This window comes from Lonchura striata, chromosome 8 (genome assembly GCF_046129695.1).
Source record: "Lonchura striata isolate bLonStr1 chromosome 8, bLonStr1.mat, whole genome shotgun sequence".
In the NCBI taxonomy this organism is placed as follows: Eukaryota; Metazoa; Chordata; class Aves; order Passeriformes; family Estrildidae; genus Lonchura; species Lonchura striata.
Genome location: NC_134610.1, coordinates 464,987 through 481,987, shown reverse-complemented (window position 1 = coordinate 481,987; position 17,001 = coordinate 464,987). Strand labels below are relative to the sequence as shown.

The window sequence follows — 17,001 nt, the reverse complement described above, 5'->3', positions numbered from 1 at the left end:
ATGGGGAACAGAAAAAGACAGTCACATTTTGGTTTTTTAGAGTAGAAAAAGAAACACAGATCCTATACTTTGCTGTTTCTTACCTTCTGAAAGACTGACTTGGCAAGATGAATACTCAAAACTCGTAGTAAAAATTATAAGAAAAATTTATTTGAAAAACTGAGTTCAAGTACTTGATTCTTAAACAGAAATACCACAAAGTAGAACTACCAGAATCTTAAAGTTCTTCTGGGAGTTTCCACCAGTGAAGGTTGAACCAGCCACAGAGAGAAGAGCAACACAAGTTTTTCTTTCCATTTGTTTCTGATACAATTAATTCCTCCAGATGCATAAAATTTCAATTAATTTTAACAAACAACTTCAAAATTAAGTGGTTTAACTATTTCTGCTGAGTCTCTAGCCAGCGACTAATGGCCATTTTTAGTGTTCTGTTTGGTGTGAGCATAAGAGAGTGGAGAGGAAGATTAGTCATGGGACTAGATCGTCTATTGCTGATCCAGTTTTCCATTGCTTCCCTTTCATAGGAATAGCCATCTGCAAAGAAACCATCAACAAAAGCTTATATTACAGAGGCTTGGGCACTGTGGCACTGTGCAGATGTTAGCTGTTTAAATGTAAAAGGGAAGTAAGGAAATATATCCAAAAAGGAAAATTGAGATCTAGAATAAGTACACTGTATGTGAAATCTTTACTGCGGCTATAAACAGTTCTGGCTAGTTTCTATCTCTGCCTGCAAAGCATGAAAATATATTACAAGTTAAATAAGACTTTATTTTCAGTTGGTATGATCCATAATGTGAAGTAAAAGCTCAGTACCATTAATTGCCTAACACAGCTAAAGCCTGCTGCTTTGCTGAACAGGGGACTTGTCCACCTGGCTGACCCAGCCCTGAGCTGCACCTTTACAGAGCCCTCACCACCTGCCCAGGTTCAGAACTTCAGCTCTTAGAGTTGGTAGCTGAATCAGCTGATCCTTAAAGAACAGAAATTAGGCCCCAGCTAAGTGTTAGTCACCCAGGAATATCTGTGGTGGAATACAAACCCAGGCCCTATGCCCTCTTGTCTCCTTACTCCTTACTGCCTAAAGGAACTATTACTCCAGCAGTTAACAAATGTCTTCATATTTTGGCCATTTTAATTCTCAGAAGTGTGCCTTAATACTTCAGAACTGGATGAAGTTAGTTATTGTTTACAGAGCAACAAAAAAATTATACTGATCTTGTGATGTTCGTATGCTCCTCCTTCCCTCTCCCCCCCAAGAATTGAACTACAAAACAATAGTTCTTCATAAAATGTTTTAACTGCACAACATCTTATGCTGCTGGCATATCATGGTTCCAATCGCTGCTGCATTTAAAGAAGTCTCACTCTACAAACTTTTAAGTGCCCTATAGATGGTGTCCAAAGCATAGTAAGAGGCTGGGGGTTTTTTGGGTTTGTTTTTGGTTTTTTGGTTTTTGGTTTTTTTGGTTTTATTTTTTGGTTTTATTTTTTTTTGGGGGGGGGGGGGGTGAGGGGGTGGGGCTTGTTTGGTTTGTTTGTTTGCTTTTTGCCCCACTGAATGCACAATTTCATTTTGCACCTACTGAGCCAACACTGTAATTAGGCTTGTTATTATATTTACAAAGGCACATAAAGGTGGTCATTATGAAAAGGAAGAAGTTGCTTGATACAGTATTTTTCTCCATATCAGAGCTGTAATTCAGCAAATTATATGTTTATCACAATTCTTGTTTGTTGCAACAGCTATTTAGAATAGTTTATCTTTCTAGGTCTGATGTTAAAATAGGCTTGGGATCACAAAAATGGGCCTATGTTTACCTACAGGTAATTAGTTTTAATCCATTTCATGTAAAGACATACCTGTGGCAATGACAGGATCAATCATAAGCTCTCTTGTTATAGGACATAAGAACTCATCAGGAACAGCAACCGAGATCATTGTCATCCTCAGTTCTTCAATTTTCTTGAGAACTTTACTGCGCAGGCCTAGAGACTCTGAAAAATTATTTGTACATGAAGTGGACAGTATAGAGAGGTAAAGCAAAGAGGTCCATTAATAGAAAACTTGCATTTTGAAAGTTCCAGTGCAGTTCACTATCTTTTGAGTCCGTCTAAAATGTAATCACAGTTTTGCAATAGAGCAATAGGAGAGTGTATGAACCTGATATATTAGAAATTGCCTGAGCCAGGCAAGCTTTGCTTGGTCCTTACCAAAAGTCATCATCAAATGCATGCTTAGGAATTTCACTGTTCGACTCAGTGAAAGGTTGGTGAACACCTGCAATTCTAAACATGGCACTTCTGCAGACTGATAGGAAAAACTATAGACCACCCTATTTACCAAAGTGAGAAACATGAATTATAGAGAAAATCTGAAATTCCTTTTCCACACCTTAATTATACAAGATTGAACAAGGAAAATAGAAACAAAATCAGGTAAGACCATTTAACAGCATCACTAGTAGAAGGGCATTGTATGTCTCCAGGTATGAGCAAACACACACACAAAAAAAAAGGAATACCGTGGACAATGTAACATAAGGGGGTTTTTAACAGTCCTGAAAATTAAATAAAAAAGGCATTTCATGGGGAAAAACCCCATGTATCGAACTCCTAGCTTGCTTTCATTCTAACATTTCAAAGTACTCTAGAGATTAAAAACTATTTGGATTTCAACACTCTTACCAATTTTTAATTCATTAGCAAGACTTTCCTTAGTAAGATTCAGTAGTTCCTTCCCATCAATATTATTCATTTTGAAAAGTCCAACAAAGTCTGCTAAATCCTGTGCACAGAGCCAGGCTGAAACATCATCCTCTGACCAGTCCTCAATAGCCACCTTTGATTCATTTTCTGTAGTATCTCCTTTGAAAATGAAAAAGTTAAAAAACAAAACAAACAACCAAATTAAAAACAAACAACACCATCCCCCGCTCCCCCACAAAAAAACCTCACCACAACCCCCCAAAAGTAAAAAAAAAAAAAAAATTAAATTCTCAGTTCAAAGAAACAATGTCATTAATAGATCCCGTTTTTAAGTGTTCTCAGTACTATACATTCTTCATCTTAGAAAATAAATGCTTCTTAGACATTGCTTTGTGAGGGAGGGCAGTAATTTGGATTTATCTTTTACCTGTGAGTTTTCAAAATTTAGAGGAATTAATATCTTAGATGCCTAGACTTCTGTCAAATTTGAATTGAACAAATAACTAAAAAAGTGCTAGACACTGGAATCATCTTGCACATCCTTAGAAGGCACACCAAAATCCAAATTTACTGTGTGCTTTGAACAAAGACAATCTGTACCTTTGTTCCACAAACTTTAGGTACTGGTGTAATTTGTACCATTAGTTAACCTATATTAATGGCACTAATGTCATTAGTACAATTAGCTTTTCAGCTATAATAACTTGTAAAGTGCATTTCTAAATGACAATTACACTTGCAATTAGCATATTTTCAACTCATCACAAATTATGGCTGTCCAAGAAATCTTCCAACACTCTGGCAATAACATTCATCTCTTAAATGCTGTCCAAAGAATAAGCAATTGCAAATATCAGAAAAACAGATATAGATATGTCTAGCATATTTTTCTTTACAAAATAACAAAAAGAGAATACCTCTTCTGGGCATTAATCAGGTTAATTAGACGATAAAAAGCATGTACACAATCCTGATGTTACACATTAAGTGCAGGTAAGAATAAGGGATTTTTGCATCTTCAGAAGGTGTTTTGAATTTAAAGAACAGATTTCAAATACTTCACACACTGACCTGCACAGGGTTGCTTAAGGTCAAGCTGCCATATGTGCACAGTTTTATCCATTGAGCCTGTGGCAAGTAAGGGACTATGTGGTGCAAAAGCACAAGTTGTAACATATCTACAAATAAATAAAAAAAAAGTCTGAAAATTCATTAGAAAAGGATTTATTTTATTTATGAAACAGAATAATCATGCTGATTTCTTACCTTGTATGCTGAGACAAAGTATGAAGGGTATTGCCAGTACTCTGTAAAAGATTTTTTATGATTTTAAATCTTAAAGGATAAAAAAAGTGTTTCTTCACTTGTTTGCTTCCTTTCAAAACAGGGACTATTGCTTCTTGAAACACAAGGTACAGAAAGTACTTTCAGAGAAGTTACACAGCCTTGACAAAGCTGATCAGCAGCAGAGTCAGAAACGCAACTTGAAATTCCTGCTTTAAGCCCCTGTTCGATTCCCTGGAGTACTGTTACCCTGCACAATCAGCCAGCAAGGAACATGCAGGGAGAAGAGTGCCAGGAGTACTGACTGAATTAAATCCATATTGGCTGGTTGGTTGTGTAGATAAAGACATTCTTTCTACAAATCTTGTATTAGAAACAACCAAAAGGGTCATTGTGGGGGTCAACCCACAAGCCTTCAATTGGACCAATAATTAACCACACCTATTTGGCCTATTCTCTATTTGGCCACTAAATACTAACTGAAAAATGAAATTCCTGAATCTTGGCAGTTTTAATTTATTATGGAAAGATTCTCCCTCCTATGAAAAATTGCATTTCTTTGACAGGTACAGACAAGTTGGAAAGATGATAAGCAAAACGATTCTGAATCACTAATTGATCAGTCAGCACTCCAGTATTTTGAGTTGTCCAACATGACCAAAGTTCCCTAATATAGGTTGAAATCTCTCTCCCTCCCAGAAAAGTTAATTGTCCCTACTTTTCCCCACAGAATCACAGGACGGTTGGGGACCTCTGGAGATCATATAGTCCAACCCCGCTGCTAAAGCTAGGTGCAGGTGTCTAGGCAGGTTTTGAGTATTTCCAAAGGAGAATTTCAGAACTAGAAATGTTATTGTCCCATTTGATAAAAACCTAAGGCCATAAAAGCTGATGAACAGTATTAAGAAATATTTAGGCTTTCCTTCATCTTCCAATTTTCTGAGGCTCCTGAACTCTAGAGGACATCTTACATACCTGTCTAAACTTCAAACTACTAAAATAACTGGGACAAAAACTGTGCATGTATTATATTAGTGATTTTGGTGAAAAACTTTAATCTAATTTTAAAATTGTATCAATACAAGTATGTGCTGAGCAAACTGAAGAAGTTTAAAATCTGTTCATCCTTCATTTTCAGCAAAATTCTTATTTTTAATACTATAAAGTACTACAGGTATAAATACCACTTACAGGTGAATCATAATGGAGATAATGTTATTATAGAAAATGCTTAAACAATAGGTTAAAGACATTGTACTTAATATAAAAATTTTCTTGAATTCTTTATTATGCTTCTATTTTATGTGCACTTTACATATAACTAACTACAAAATTTCTATGTTCACCATTCCTGATTTTATGTCAAAAGATACAGTCTTCCTTGCTTTGAAAGCTAAGCTAAAGTTAGGATAAGAAAAAAATCCTTCCACCTCAATATGAATCTTGTAATACTAGTAAGTATGGAATTAACTGAGTAACACCCTACTGCAGAGAAATCAACTGACAAATCCTCACAATGTAAATAAAAAAGTGAGAAAGACTGATCAACTCTTAGGAGATATTTTTCCTTAGACTCCTTCCCCTCCTGCCTCCATATGCTCAGTAAGTATTTTGGCTTAGTATAATTTGTATTCTTTAGTATTTTTTCATTGATACAACACTGCAGAAGCAGTGCTTATATTTAAAGACAACACCCAAACAAATGATCCTGTATTATGCCATACTTACAGTTTCATAGATTATGACGCACTTGTCCACAGACCTTAAAAAAATACATTGACATTAAAATGATGCAGAGAAGGAAAAGGAAAGTGTTTCATTAACCTTTTCCACAACCCGAGATTTCAAACTCAATTGCCTACAAGACACAGACTGATTGCAAAGACACTTCAACAGCCCTAGAGGTCACAGAACTATTCTTTAATTATTGATAATAAATATTTAGAAATATTTAACTCTTCTGAACTTTCTGTTTTACAATATTGAAGCATGAATCTAGACAGCCAGGCATTTCAACAAGGTGCTGCTTACCCCGAGACTATCATCTGTCCATCACATGAAAATGCACAAGCCAGAACTGGGGCAGAGTGCCCATTCAGTGTGCATTTATATTTTAACTGAACACCTAAAAACACAAAAAGTAAATTATTACATATGGCTATATTTGACAAGGTATAATAGAAGCTGCTTTAAGAAGCCCAAAGCTCCACCAATGTGACTCTGTAACATACAAAAAAGGGGATACAAAGATCACAGACACAACTTCCCCTTTGAATATCTCCAACTTTATCACTTTGTAGTCTTAGCATGTCTCACAAGGTTTTAGATAATTAAGTGTGTATATGGACACACAATATTAATACTTACCTACTTTTATATAAAGGAGATTACAAAAAAAGTACCCACTGAATAATTTTTTGGCAATTTACTTAGTCTCTACATGGTTTTTGCAGGAGTCAACATTCTTTTCTCCAGCTCTTATTCAAGGCCCAGGTAAAACATGAAACATGAAAACAAATATCTCCCTGGCCAGGCAGATTAAGAGGTTTCAACCTATCAACCTGTTAAAAGGCCACAGTAGAATTTTTTTTTAAATCTGTACTTTCAATACTTGTTGATAAATAGATTGCTAAATACAATCTACATGGCCCCGCATCACAAATTGCTGGATACCTTAGCTGTTCTCCAGCTAATAATTAAAGAAAACTTTCAACTTGTGGTTAGTTTGGCTGTGAATCCAGTAGTATAAATTTGATTTTTGATTTAAATTGTCACTAAAGACCTAAGACATTGGTATATTCAAAAAACACTTCTATACAAACCTAAGAAATCTGCAAACAAAATAAGCCAGAGTTTGATATGATTATCTTGTCCACAGGAAGCCATCTGGAAGTATTTGCATCCATTTTCACTATCTGATAAAATTAAAATATATAAATGGTAGTCAGAAACACTGAAAATAACAGCAGATCAGTAAACTACATCAGATAAAAATCATTGCAGAAGTTCTAAAACAGTTTGGACGTAAGAAATAGGTATCATTATACTCTTTTCTGAATAAGTAGATTATGACCAGAGCTGTGCTCATGTTTTTTCTTGGTGGGAAATGTTTGAATCCTCTGATTATTCCACTACAGTCTTTAAATCTAACTTATATAGTTATACCCATTTTTCCTACAGTTCCGCAATTCTCAAAATAAACCACATACACGTACAAAATTTGAGAGTATCTGACAGGGAATTTTCATACTTTTACACATTCAACTTTTCACTTTTACAAACTGACATTTCATGACTGCAGTCCAGACAAATACTCGGTAAATACTGCATTAAGTGTGAAATACAACAATAATAGATTCATAGCTTTCCCTTCCTGATTCAGTGGCTATGAACATCTCTGAATTATCATGATCCATGAGTGGACTGTTAGATGCATAAGAAAGTTGTTGGATGGTTGCAACCAGAGGGTAGTGCTCCATGGCTCAGAGTCCCAATGGACCAGTGGTGTCCCTCACGGTTCTGTGTTGAGAACAATGCTATTTAATATCTTCATTTAGATATTTAATAGGCAGCAAGAAGGAAGCAAGCACACCCTTAGAAAATGTGCAGACGACATCAAGCTGAGTGGTGCAGGGGACACAAGAAGGACAAGGATCTGGGAGGACCCCAGAGGGATCTGGACAAGCTCGAGCGCTGACCCCTGGGAACCTCAGGTGCTGGTGTGGCAATCGGACTGGGGCAAGCCCCAGTGGCAGTCCAAGCTGTAGGGTGAACAGGCAGAGATCAGCCCTGCCAAGAAGGATTTGGGGGTGCTGCTGGGTGAGAGGCTGTGAACATGGCCTGAACCATTTACCAGGTTCAGTTCCAGCATCACCCCGGCCTTCCTCACCCCCTCCCTACACAACTATAATTCACCTCTACACTTTTCCCAGGATACACGTCTTTGTTCCCACTGCCTGTGCATTTGCTTCTTGTCTTTTAGTTTGACCAGCAGTTCTTGACTCAGTGATTCAAGTCTCTTGCCCTCCTTGTCCAATTTCTGACTCCTGGGGACCACTGACTTGCACTCAGTAGAAGACTTTCCTAAAGATCTGCCAACTCTTCCATTCCCTTGTCCCTAAGGGCAGTCTCCCAGGGGATCCTACTGACAACCTCCCTTAAGAGCTGGAATCTGCCTTCCTAAAGCTCAGGAGCCTGCCTCTACTCCTTACCTGACCTATATTCCTTAATATGGTACCAAATTCCACCTTAAGTTGTGGTGGAGTTTGGTACTCCACCAAACTCCAGCACCACTGCTCTAGACCCCATGAGATCCTAGGCAACTGTAACTGAATCTACTTCAAAGGCAGAAGAACCACCTGTTACAGCCTAAAGCACAAAGAACCTATCAGACACTCTGGATCACAACTTGCTCTGAATTAAGCAGGCAAAGAGAGTCTCAGTTTAAAACTATCTCTAATTGTACTGGATAAGCACTACTTGTATGCATTTCATAATGTGTTAAATCTGCCAAAAATCCCAGAAGGTTGATGATTAAACAACACCACACAAAAGGAAATATATTCACTTTCAATAATACATAGATTAAAAAAATCAAGAATTATGATAAATCAGCCAGAACAAATCCACAGTGCAATAAATATCTGTTTTGTTGCCTATTTATCTTGGCAGAAGACTGTAATTTTTAAACCAAGAGAATAATCTCAATATGAAGTGGAGTGGTGGAAATTACACTCTGATCTGTTTCAGCTGCAACGTATTTTTTGCCCTCAGATGCAACTCTTAGTTCACAATGGAGTTTTCTTCCTCAGGTTCCTCCTGCTTTCTTCCCTACTGTTTTTCTCCTGTTTTCTTCCTACTCTGCACCACCTCCTTAGACAGGGTGGTACACAGACAGCAGTACTTACTGCTGAGTTCAGCACTTGAAGATGCAAGTGGCTGCCCAGTTTTAACTTTTGGGGCCTTTGAAGGAGCAGTTTGAGTATTCTGAATACAAAAGCCTAAATATGTCTATAAAGATCACTTTGTCTCAATAGTAGATCTGGAAAGCACAAAAGTATACACACAAGTATACACACAAAGTTGTTAAGTCAAGTTGCTGCATTACTTCCTAAAGCTGACAAAGAGGTTTCTTCCCAATTTCCTAACCTCCATTAGAAGTAAATGATTGTGTGATCAAATGCTAAAACAGCTCCAAGAGTTTTGAACATCTTAATGGAATACAGGAGATTCTGGGCTCATTACTCCCCCAAATTCCTCTAAATTACAAAGTCAGGTGCAGGAAAATAGCTATCTGTTCATATGCCACAGTTCAAGCATTTAGCTTATTACGTTTACAGATCTCTGCATTGTTTTAATCCAGTCCTGCTCCTTGGGAACGGAAGTATGAGTCAGGGAATGGTAATCATACACCGCATCTCCTAAAACCCTTGTCTGCCGTGGGAGTAGTTAGCTACTCAAAGTTATCACCTTGTTTGTTGAGCTAGTACATTCCTTCCCACCAACCTGACCACAACCTTTACTTAAGAATATTAAGAATATTCCAAAACATCAGCTCTTAACAAGGTCATTTGTATCTTAAGCACCAATGGCAAAAAGAATACGAAAACAAGAGCTAGGGAGAAATAAATCTTTCTTTTTTTAAATGTTCCTCCTCTGATGAGTTGGATAACTAACCAGATACTGGATGTGAAGAAATATCACAGCAGGTAACGCCAAGATCATGTGCTTTTTCATTATACAGGCATCTCATTTTATCATCCCAAATGGTTAAATCACCACTTGATGATCCAGTGACAAAGAAGTTTCCATTGGGAGAAAATGCACAAGCCATCAAAGAGCCACCTTTAACTTTCCCGGATCTGAAAAGCAAGAGTACACAGGATTTGAACTCAGAGTAGGTAAAATTCTACAAAGTGATCTCTCAAATGCAGTCTGACACAGTAAGCCGAACTCCTCTAAGGTTTGCACGTTGGAACTAGCTAACAGAGGAAAGAGAAACTCAAACCAACTATAAAAAGAGAGCAAAATAAACTCTGCAGGAGGGACCATTCCGGCTCTTTGACAGCAGGAGGAAAGCATGACATGGAGGCCCAAGGCAATAATTTTAACTGAGTGATAAAATAATTTTCAAACTAAAGACAATTTGCATGGATTTAACACTTAAAAGGCCCAATGCACTGTTAAAATTCTGTGTCAGGATACATTTTAAAAGTCAAATATAAATATACGCTATAATTAACACAGATTTACATGTACACAAACAAGGGGGAAAAAGACTGACAATTCTTCTGGTTTTAGAGACAAAAGAGACCACATACTAGCCCATATGATAAGCTGTAGCTGAGTAGAATACTTTGTGATTTATGATGCAGGATTAATTTTGCACCACTTGTACACAAGAGAAAGCAATGTGGAAAAGAAATTCTGTATTTTAATTAAGTCACCCAAAGCACTTTGTAAAACTGATCTTCAAAGAAAATTTCCAGCAGATATGGAAGTGTGGTCAACTCTCAGGAAGGAAGTGGAGTCAGCCTGACATCCTTTACATTATCTGATAACCTAAAGTCAGTCAAAAGAATCTCACTCATTTTAATGAACACCAGATCCAGCCAAGCAGAGTTTTTAAGTGTGGGGAGAAAATCACAGCCATGAGAAATGTCACATGACAAGAAATGTCAGTCCTATTTACTCTGTGATCATACTTCATAGAACAGCTGCTAATGCTCTTTTACTGACAGAAATTTTATTTACTGCCAGAGGTGTCAAACTTAATGTCATAGAAGACAAGGCAATTTAATTTTCCTCAGTGTCACATTAATCAGACCCATGACCTTCCAAAAAAACATTGTCTCCCTTAATTCTTTTATTAAGAATACTATCAAATCCAATACAGTGCTTCCCATTTTTATATGTACAATCCTTTTTGTTTAGTGTAGCTTTTACAACTTTCCTTCTTTCACACAAAAAGTTGCAGATTCTGCTCTGAAAGCAACAGTAAAATAAACAGCATTGTGCATGCATTTAAAATTTGCAGGCCAATTATCAGTTTTGTAAATTACTACTGAACAGGAAATAAAAACCAGTAAGAAACACACAAAAGTCAACTTGCTTTCCTATTGTTCACATTGACCATAGCACTTATATAACTAGCCACCTTCCTTCACAATTTGAATTGTCAATTACAATAGCTGAATAGATAAGGAGCAAATTTTATGTAATTTTATTACAATTACCATCTATATATTTAGTCAAGTGAAAAAGCAGTGTAGTCAAATGTTTTCTCATTTTCAGCATCAACACAGTCAACTATTTCAAAAGAAACAGAGGACTACAGATTGATATTAGATGGTTAACTAACTTCCTCTGACATAATTTTTAAGTACTTTTTTGATTTCTATGTTATACTGATTTCAACTATTAAAAACAGGACATGCATTTTTCTACCTGCAATTACAAATCACAATAAAAATATTCATCAGTTGAAAATACATACATATCCCAAAATAGATATAAAGTTAAGTTGCCTACTGCTGGCCTGTTAACAATTAACTGTTGTTAACACTCTGAAATACGTTTTTAATAGTTGAAGGGGACAGGATCAAAATGTTAAAGTTTTTTTTATTTCTCTATAATGAAAACACCAAAGCAGAATAATTTCTGCTTGTAATAACAATATAGTTTCTAAGTAGCCATTATACATCCACCATTCAACTAGAAGAAAATTAGGATGTAGGTCTAAAACATGCATCACTGCATGTATTAAGAGTGTACAATTGTAAGAAATGTTTTCATATTTCTTGGTTTTTCCCTTCAGCAACAAGCATTCTGAATAAAAAAATATATAATCTCTTCACTAGTAATGTCTCAAAACAAATAAGCCCTCAGATTTTAGAATACTAATGACTGAATTTCCCGATTTTTCTTAAAGATAAAACTAGGAAATAATAGGTTATCAGTTCCCACATAAATCACTGCTGTGGAAGGCAAAGATGCCACAAAATGAGGGACATGCTTGACAGGGAACTACCAACATCAAACAATTCTGTCTTTCAGAAACAGCTGCTCCCTCAATCCTGAATGAAACACCAGTTTGCTTAAATTCTTAACTTCCTTTCTAACTTTAGAGAGAAATTCAGTTGTGTAATAAGCCCTAAAACCTAAATAATGTCTTGCCCAAATACACATTACAACAACTGGCCTAAAGACTTCACTGGAAGACAGAGATGTCGAGGAGGACTCTGCAGATAGCTCTAAGGTTCATGCCTTTATCTGTGCAACACCAATAAATGTGCTCATCTTGGAAACCTATGTGAAATGTTGACTCTCAAGCTTAACTTATTTAGCACCAATACTTCTTTTAGTCACTTTTTCTCTTAAAATGTACAGTTTCAAGACAGTCCATAGTTTCCAAACTCTGGTTGCTGGATTACCAGCAAACGTCTAGGAGCTTCCTGGACTCAAAACTTCTAGTAATTAAACATTTAATTTATACTACTGTGTGTGATGCAATACAAAGCACACTGTACAGTCAGGCTCCACTAACTGTGTATTATGTACCACAGTTTGCTGACCCACTGTTTAGAAACCAGACACAATGCATTCTGATCTCATGTTAAATCAATGAAAGAAACTTAAAAAATCAGGATTTAGATGTACGATAACTTCGCAAAAATTAAAGCTTCTTGACTTCACATTGTTTAATTTAAAAAAACAGAAAGCTACTTAGCACTTATCCCTCTCTTGTTGATAATCTTTTGGTCATCCAAATCCTATCACCATTCCTTTGTGATATCCATCGGTGGTGTAAGTCTGCATATCTTATATACAGTACAGCATACTGCTTGAACTATATTCACCTCAAAACAAAGTATTTATCAAAAACTATTTGAGACTCACCGGTAGAGTTTCATGGACTGCACGTTCCAGAGAACCACGCTGCCATCCGCTGCCCCTGCCAAGAGATAAGCGGCCTCGGGAGAGAAGCGGCAGACCCTGACGGGGCTGGCCCCGGGCTGCTCCAGCATGGCCAGCCTGCGGCCATTGCGGGTGTCCCACAGCACCGAGGTGCCGTCCGTGGAGCACGAGGCCAGCACCAGGCCCGACGGCGAGAAGCAGCAGCAGTGCACGGCGTACGCGTGACCCTCCAACGGTGAGTACGGGAGCTCAGCGAAGTTGCTCAAAGAATAAACGCGAATTGTTTTGTCCAAGGAACATGTAGCCAAGCACGACGATGAGAAGGCACAGTAATTAACATCATCACTATGATCTGCTAAAGTGTGAATTAATGTCGCCATTTGAAAAAATAGAAATCTGAAAAAGAGTTTAAGAGACTTAATGTTCCTGTTCCATAAATGAAACATACTACCTTAGCAAGAAAAATTCTGAAAGAAAAAAAAAAAGAAAGAAAAACCCATTTGCAAAGATAGGTTTTTCACCTAGCATTGCTTAAGCAGAGAATCATAATATCACAGATTAGTCTGGGTTGAAAGGGACCTTCAAGCCCATGCAGTTCCACCCCCTGCCATAGGCAGGGACACCTTCCACTGTCCCAGGTTGCTCCAAGCCCCATCCAGCCTGGCCTTGAATGTTTCTAGGGATGGGGCAGCCACAGCTTCTCTGGGCACCCTGTGCCAGGGCTTCACTACCTTCACAGTCCAGAATTTCTTCCTAATCTCTAATATAAACCTGCTCTCAGTTTAAATCCATCCCCCTTTCTATCACTGCATGCCCTTGTAAAAAGACTCTCTCCAGCCTTTTTGTGGCACTTACCAGTGAAGACTGAAACAAGTTACTGAGTACCTTAGCCTTCTCCAAGTCTTGGGTAACCAGATCTCCTGTTTCCTTCCAGAGGGGGCCCACATTTCTCCTAATCTTCCTTTTATCACCAACATATATATTAATGCTTTTCTTGTTGCCCCTGACATCCCTGGCTGGATTTAATTCCATCAGGACTTTAGCCTTCCCAACCTAATCCCTGACTGCTTGAAAGATCTCTCTGTAGTCCTCCCAGTCGACCTGTCCTTGCTTGCATCCTCTTCCTTTTAATTTGACTTTGTCCAAGAGCTCTCTTCTACTTACTTTCACAGATAGCAACAGTAGCGATGGCAAAACATCAGCCCAATAACACATACTTGTGTTGCCAATCCAAAGTTTGACCAGACTGACTAAAACATTTAAGTCAAAATGTGAATATTAATTGGGTGATCAGCATTGGAACCTCTCCAGTAATTGCATTTGCTGCTACACAGAACAACAAAAGGCAATGTGAACACACGCATTTTCCCGGGATGCAAAACTGCTAGAACCAGTTTAAATTGTATCAGAAAAGTGATTTACACTGTGAGGTCAGGGAAATCCCCGAAGAGGTACATTTCAACCAGTTACTCCCCATGCTGCAGATCACAGACAACTTTCCTGAGAATAAATGCACAGAGCCTTCAAAAATGAAGTTACTACAGTTCTTATAAGTTGTTTATAATGAAAAAAAAAAAACAGTAATACTATTTATATTGAGTTAACTTATATATAGTCTGCTATTTTAGGTAAGTGAATAATAATTTCAGTGCTGAGGTATCTGTGAACAAAACCATATATACTCACTTTTTTTTTTTAACATAGAAACATACGCACAGACACGTTTGCATGCATGTGGACATGTAAGAATGTATAAATGTATGCACACATATGCAGAGTTATGTACATATACACACAGACACAAAGGTGCATATGTAAGGGCTTGCTCTCTTCAGACAGTGTATGACACTGATTTAGTTAGACAAGATCGTTGAATACTACCTGCTTTAGCTTCAGGATGCTCAGTCTTACTACCACTCTCTTTGAAATCATTATACAAATGAAGTAGTATCAATAACATATCTTAGCTGCAGAAAGAAAATAAATATACTTTCTTCAGCTATGAGAAACCGAAGAGTCAGAGAAAGCTTGACATCTGGAAAGATGAGCTGAAAAAGGCACCTTGATCTCACTGTCAGGAGGCTTTCAGGAGCTCACTGCAGAAAAGCAAACCTAAGAACGTGAGGTTTAAGTAACAATAAATGCACTGAGGGAGCTAGGAGCAGCGGGAGCATTCGTCACCAGAGACGTTCAGCACCACAGCACCATCTCCTCTGGCAATTACGTATTTATCTTCATAATGCACCGGCTAACAGGAAGAGCTACAGCAATTCTCGGCACGGCTGGCAGCCTTTCCCTTCTTGCTCATTCCCGCAGCCTAGTCCCACCCAACCCACCGCGTCGGCAGCGCGGCCCGGACGCGCTCGGAAGGCCGGCGGGGTCAGCCCGAGCTCCAGCGGCATGTGTCGGGTAAACAAGAGCCTGCCTCGGCTGCTTGGGGCCCCGCCCGGCCGGCCATGAGGGGATCCCGCACCTCCCGCGCTCCGCCCGCGGCGCCTCGGGCTCGGCCGCACCGGCACGGCCCAGGGAGCTGCGCACGCGCGGTGCGCCCCCGGCCTCCCGGCATAGTGCGGTCCGGGCCAACCAGCCCCGTCCGGGCCACGCCACTGCGCGGTGGGCGTGGGGGGAGCCGCGCTGCGTTTCCCGCTCTCACCGCCGCTATCGGTCCCGGCCCGAGGCAGCGCGGGCGCAGATCGTGCGACCTTCAGCTCTCGGCGCCCTCAGCTCCGGCCCGGAGCCGCACGGCAGCGGCCGGCGCTGTGGCTGCCCTGGCACGAACCCCCGCGCCTGTGGGATGTCGGCGGGGCCGCACGCTGTCCCAGCCGCTGCCGCGCCCTCACGTTGGAGCGCCGCCGAGCGCCAGCCGTGTCCGAGCGGGCAGCGGGGCCGCGCTCCGCTGCCGGGATCGACACGGTGACCGCCTCAGCCAGGCCTCGGCCCGCCACACGACAGCAGCGAGCAGAACCTAAGGCAGTTCCAAGAAAGAGTGCTCCCCCAGGCCCAGCAGCCCGCCAGGTAACTTACACCATCGCCCTCTCCCCTCTTCACACACATGCTCAGCAACTCATGCGTAGTAAATGCTTTAGCTGGCACCTACATATTTTAAGGAAAACAAAGTCACTTTCTCGGAGTCACTGTGCCCAGGAATCATGCCCTCAATGATCGGCCTTCTGTGGTTAGTCTGGACCATCTCACGCTCTGTTTAGCACTTTATTTGATTGCACACTGCAATCCACGGCTGAAGACTGGCTTTTCATTGTTCTGAATACTAGGTGACAGACACTATTAAAAAGAAGGCTTTAGACCACCTTTTAAAGATACATATTTTGATTTTCAGCTGCTTTTTTATCATCCCATTTTTTCCAAAGAGATGACGAGACAAAAGAGAACTCACACTCCACCATAACACTCTTCATTAAGTGCCATTACAGTATTTATAAAATAGTAAGTTTGAAAGTTTCAGAATAAATTCTGTAAACAAAGATTGGCACACTATGTTCAGAAAGGATCAGAGCACACTGGAAAATTTTTCCTCTTAAGAAAACATACAAACATCAACAGGAGAGAAAATTAGCAAAGAGAAATGTTACAAACATTTTTCTAGTGGTTAAATCCCTGCTCTTTTCTATGGATATATGAGGGGGCATATGCATGACTCAAACTTGCCATCCAAATATAGTATTTCCTGTAAATCTAATTTTACTGCAAGAGTAATGAAGACACTGGCTGTTAGCAAGGAAAGCGATACACTGACCATGTCAAGTTAGAGGTGATGTTTGTCTCACTGTCATCACTATAGCAGTAGATGTTGCCACCTTCCCAGCTGTTCAGCTGAATTGGGATACAAACTGAAAAAATGCAACTTATTTTATAGATATTGTATGTCAAGAAGCTGGTAACCTGTCTGATATTTCAGAAAACTAACAGTTCTAGTATTGCAGACAAAGCATTAACCAGCACAGAATCTGAAAAAAAAATATCATTCAAGAGCTAGCTTTCTCAAATACCTAAGCATATTTATAACACCTTCTTACAAGATTACCATCATAAATTCAAAACAGTGATTAATCTTCACATCTCTGGTACATGTCA

At 39.1% G+C, this 17,001-nt stretch overlaps 1 protein-coding gene across 3 annotated transcripts; it reads right to left on the bottom strand.

The window, feature by feature from the left end:
- Window positions 1–125: 125 nt before the first annotated feature.
- WDSUB1 (WD repeat, sterile alpha motif and U-box domain containing 1) lies at window positions 126–15,947 on the bottom strand. Of its 3 annotated transcripts, none has more exons than XM_021543479.2 (11): window positions 15,934–15,947; window positions 12,892–13,305; window positions 9,670–9,854; window positions 6,816–6,908; window positions 6,025–6,118; window positions 5,722–5,755; window positions 3,976–4,016; window positions 3,781–3,887; window positions 2,689–2,868; window positions 1,864–1,998; window positions 126–534 (listed from the first exon to the last, which is right to left on the bottom strand). In XM_021543479.2, the coding sequence occupies exons 1-11, from the start codon at window positions 15,936–15,938 to the stop codon at window positions 380–382; spliced, it is 1,443 nt and encodes a 480-aa protein (XP_021399154.2). In that variant the 5' UTR covers window positions 15,939–15,947; the 3' UTR covers window positions 126–379. The 3 variants fall into 3 exon arrangements, with proteins under 3 accessions (XP_021399154.2, XP_021399159.2, XP_021399155.2); XM_021543484.3 differs by lacking the exon at window positions 15,934–15,947 and adding an exon at window positions 15,383–15,400 and having other exon boundaries at window positions 12,892–12,946; XM_021543480.2 differs by lacking the exon at window positions 15,934–15,947 and adding an exon at window positions 14,791–14,878.
- Between the last annotated feature and the right edge of the window lie 1,054 nt (window positions 15,948–17,001).

Coding starts and splice junctions, on each gene's coding strand:
- WDSUB1 (XM_021543479.2), bottom strand. Junction 6,119..6,815: donor TTTGTTTGCAGATTTCTTAG/GTTTGTATAGAA, acceptor TTGTGTTTTTAG/GTGTTCAGTTAAAATATAAA. Junction 2,869..3,780: donor CCTTAAGCAACCCTGTGCAG/GTCAGTGTGTGA, acceptor TCATTTTCAAAG/GAGATACTACAGAAAATGAA.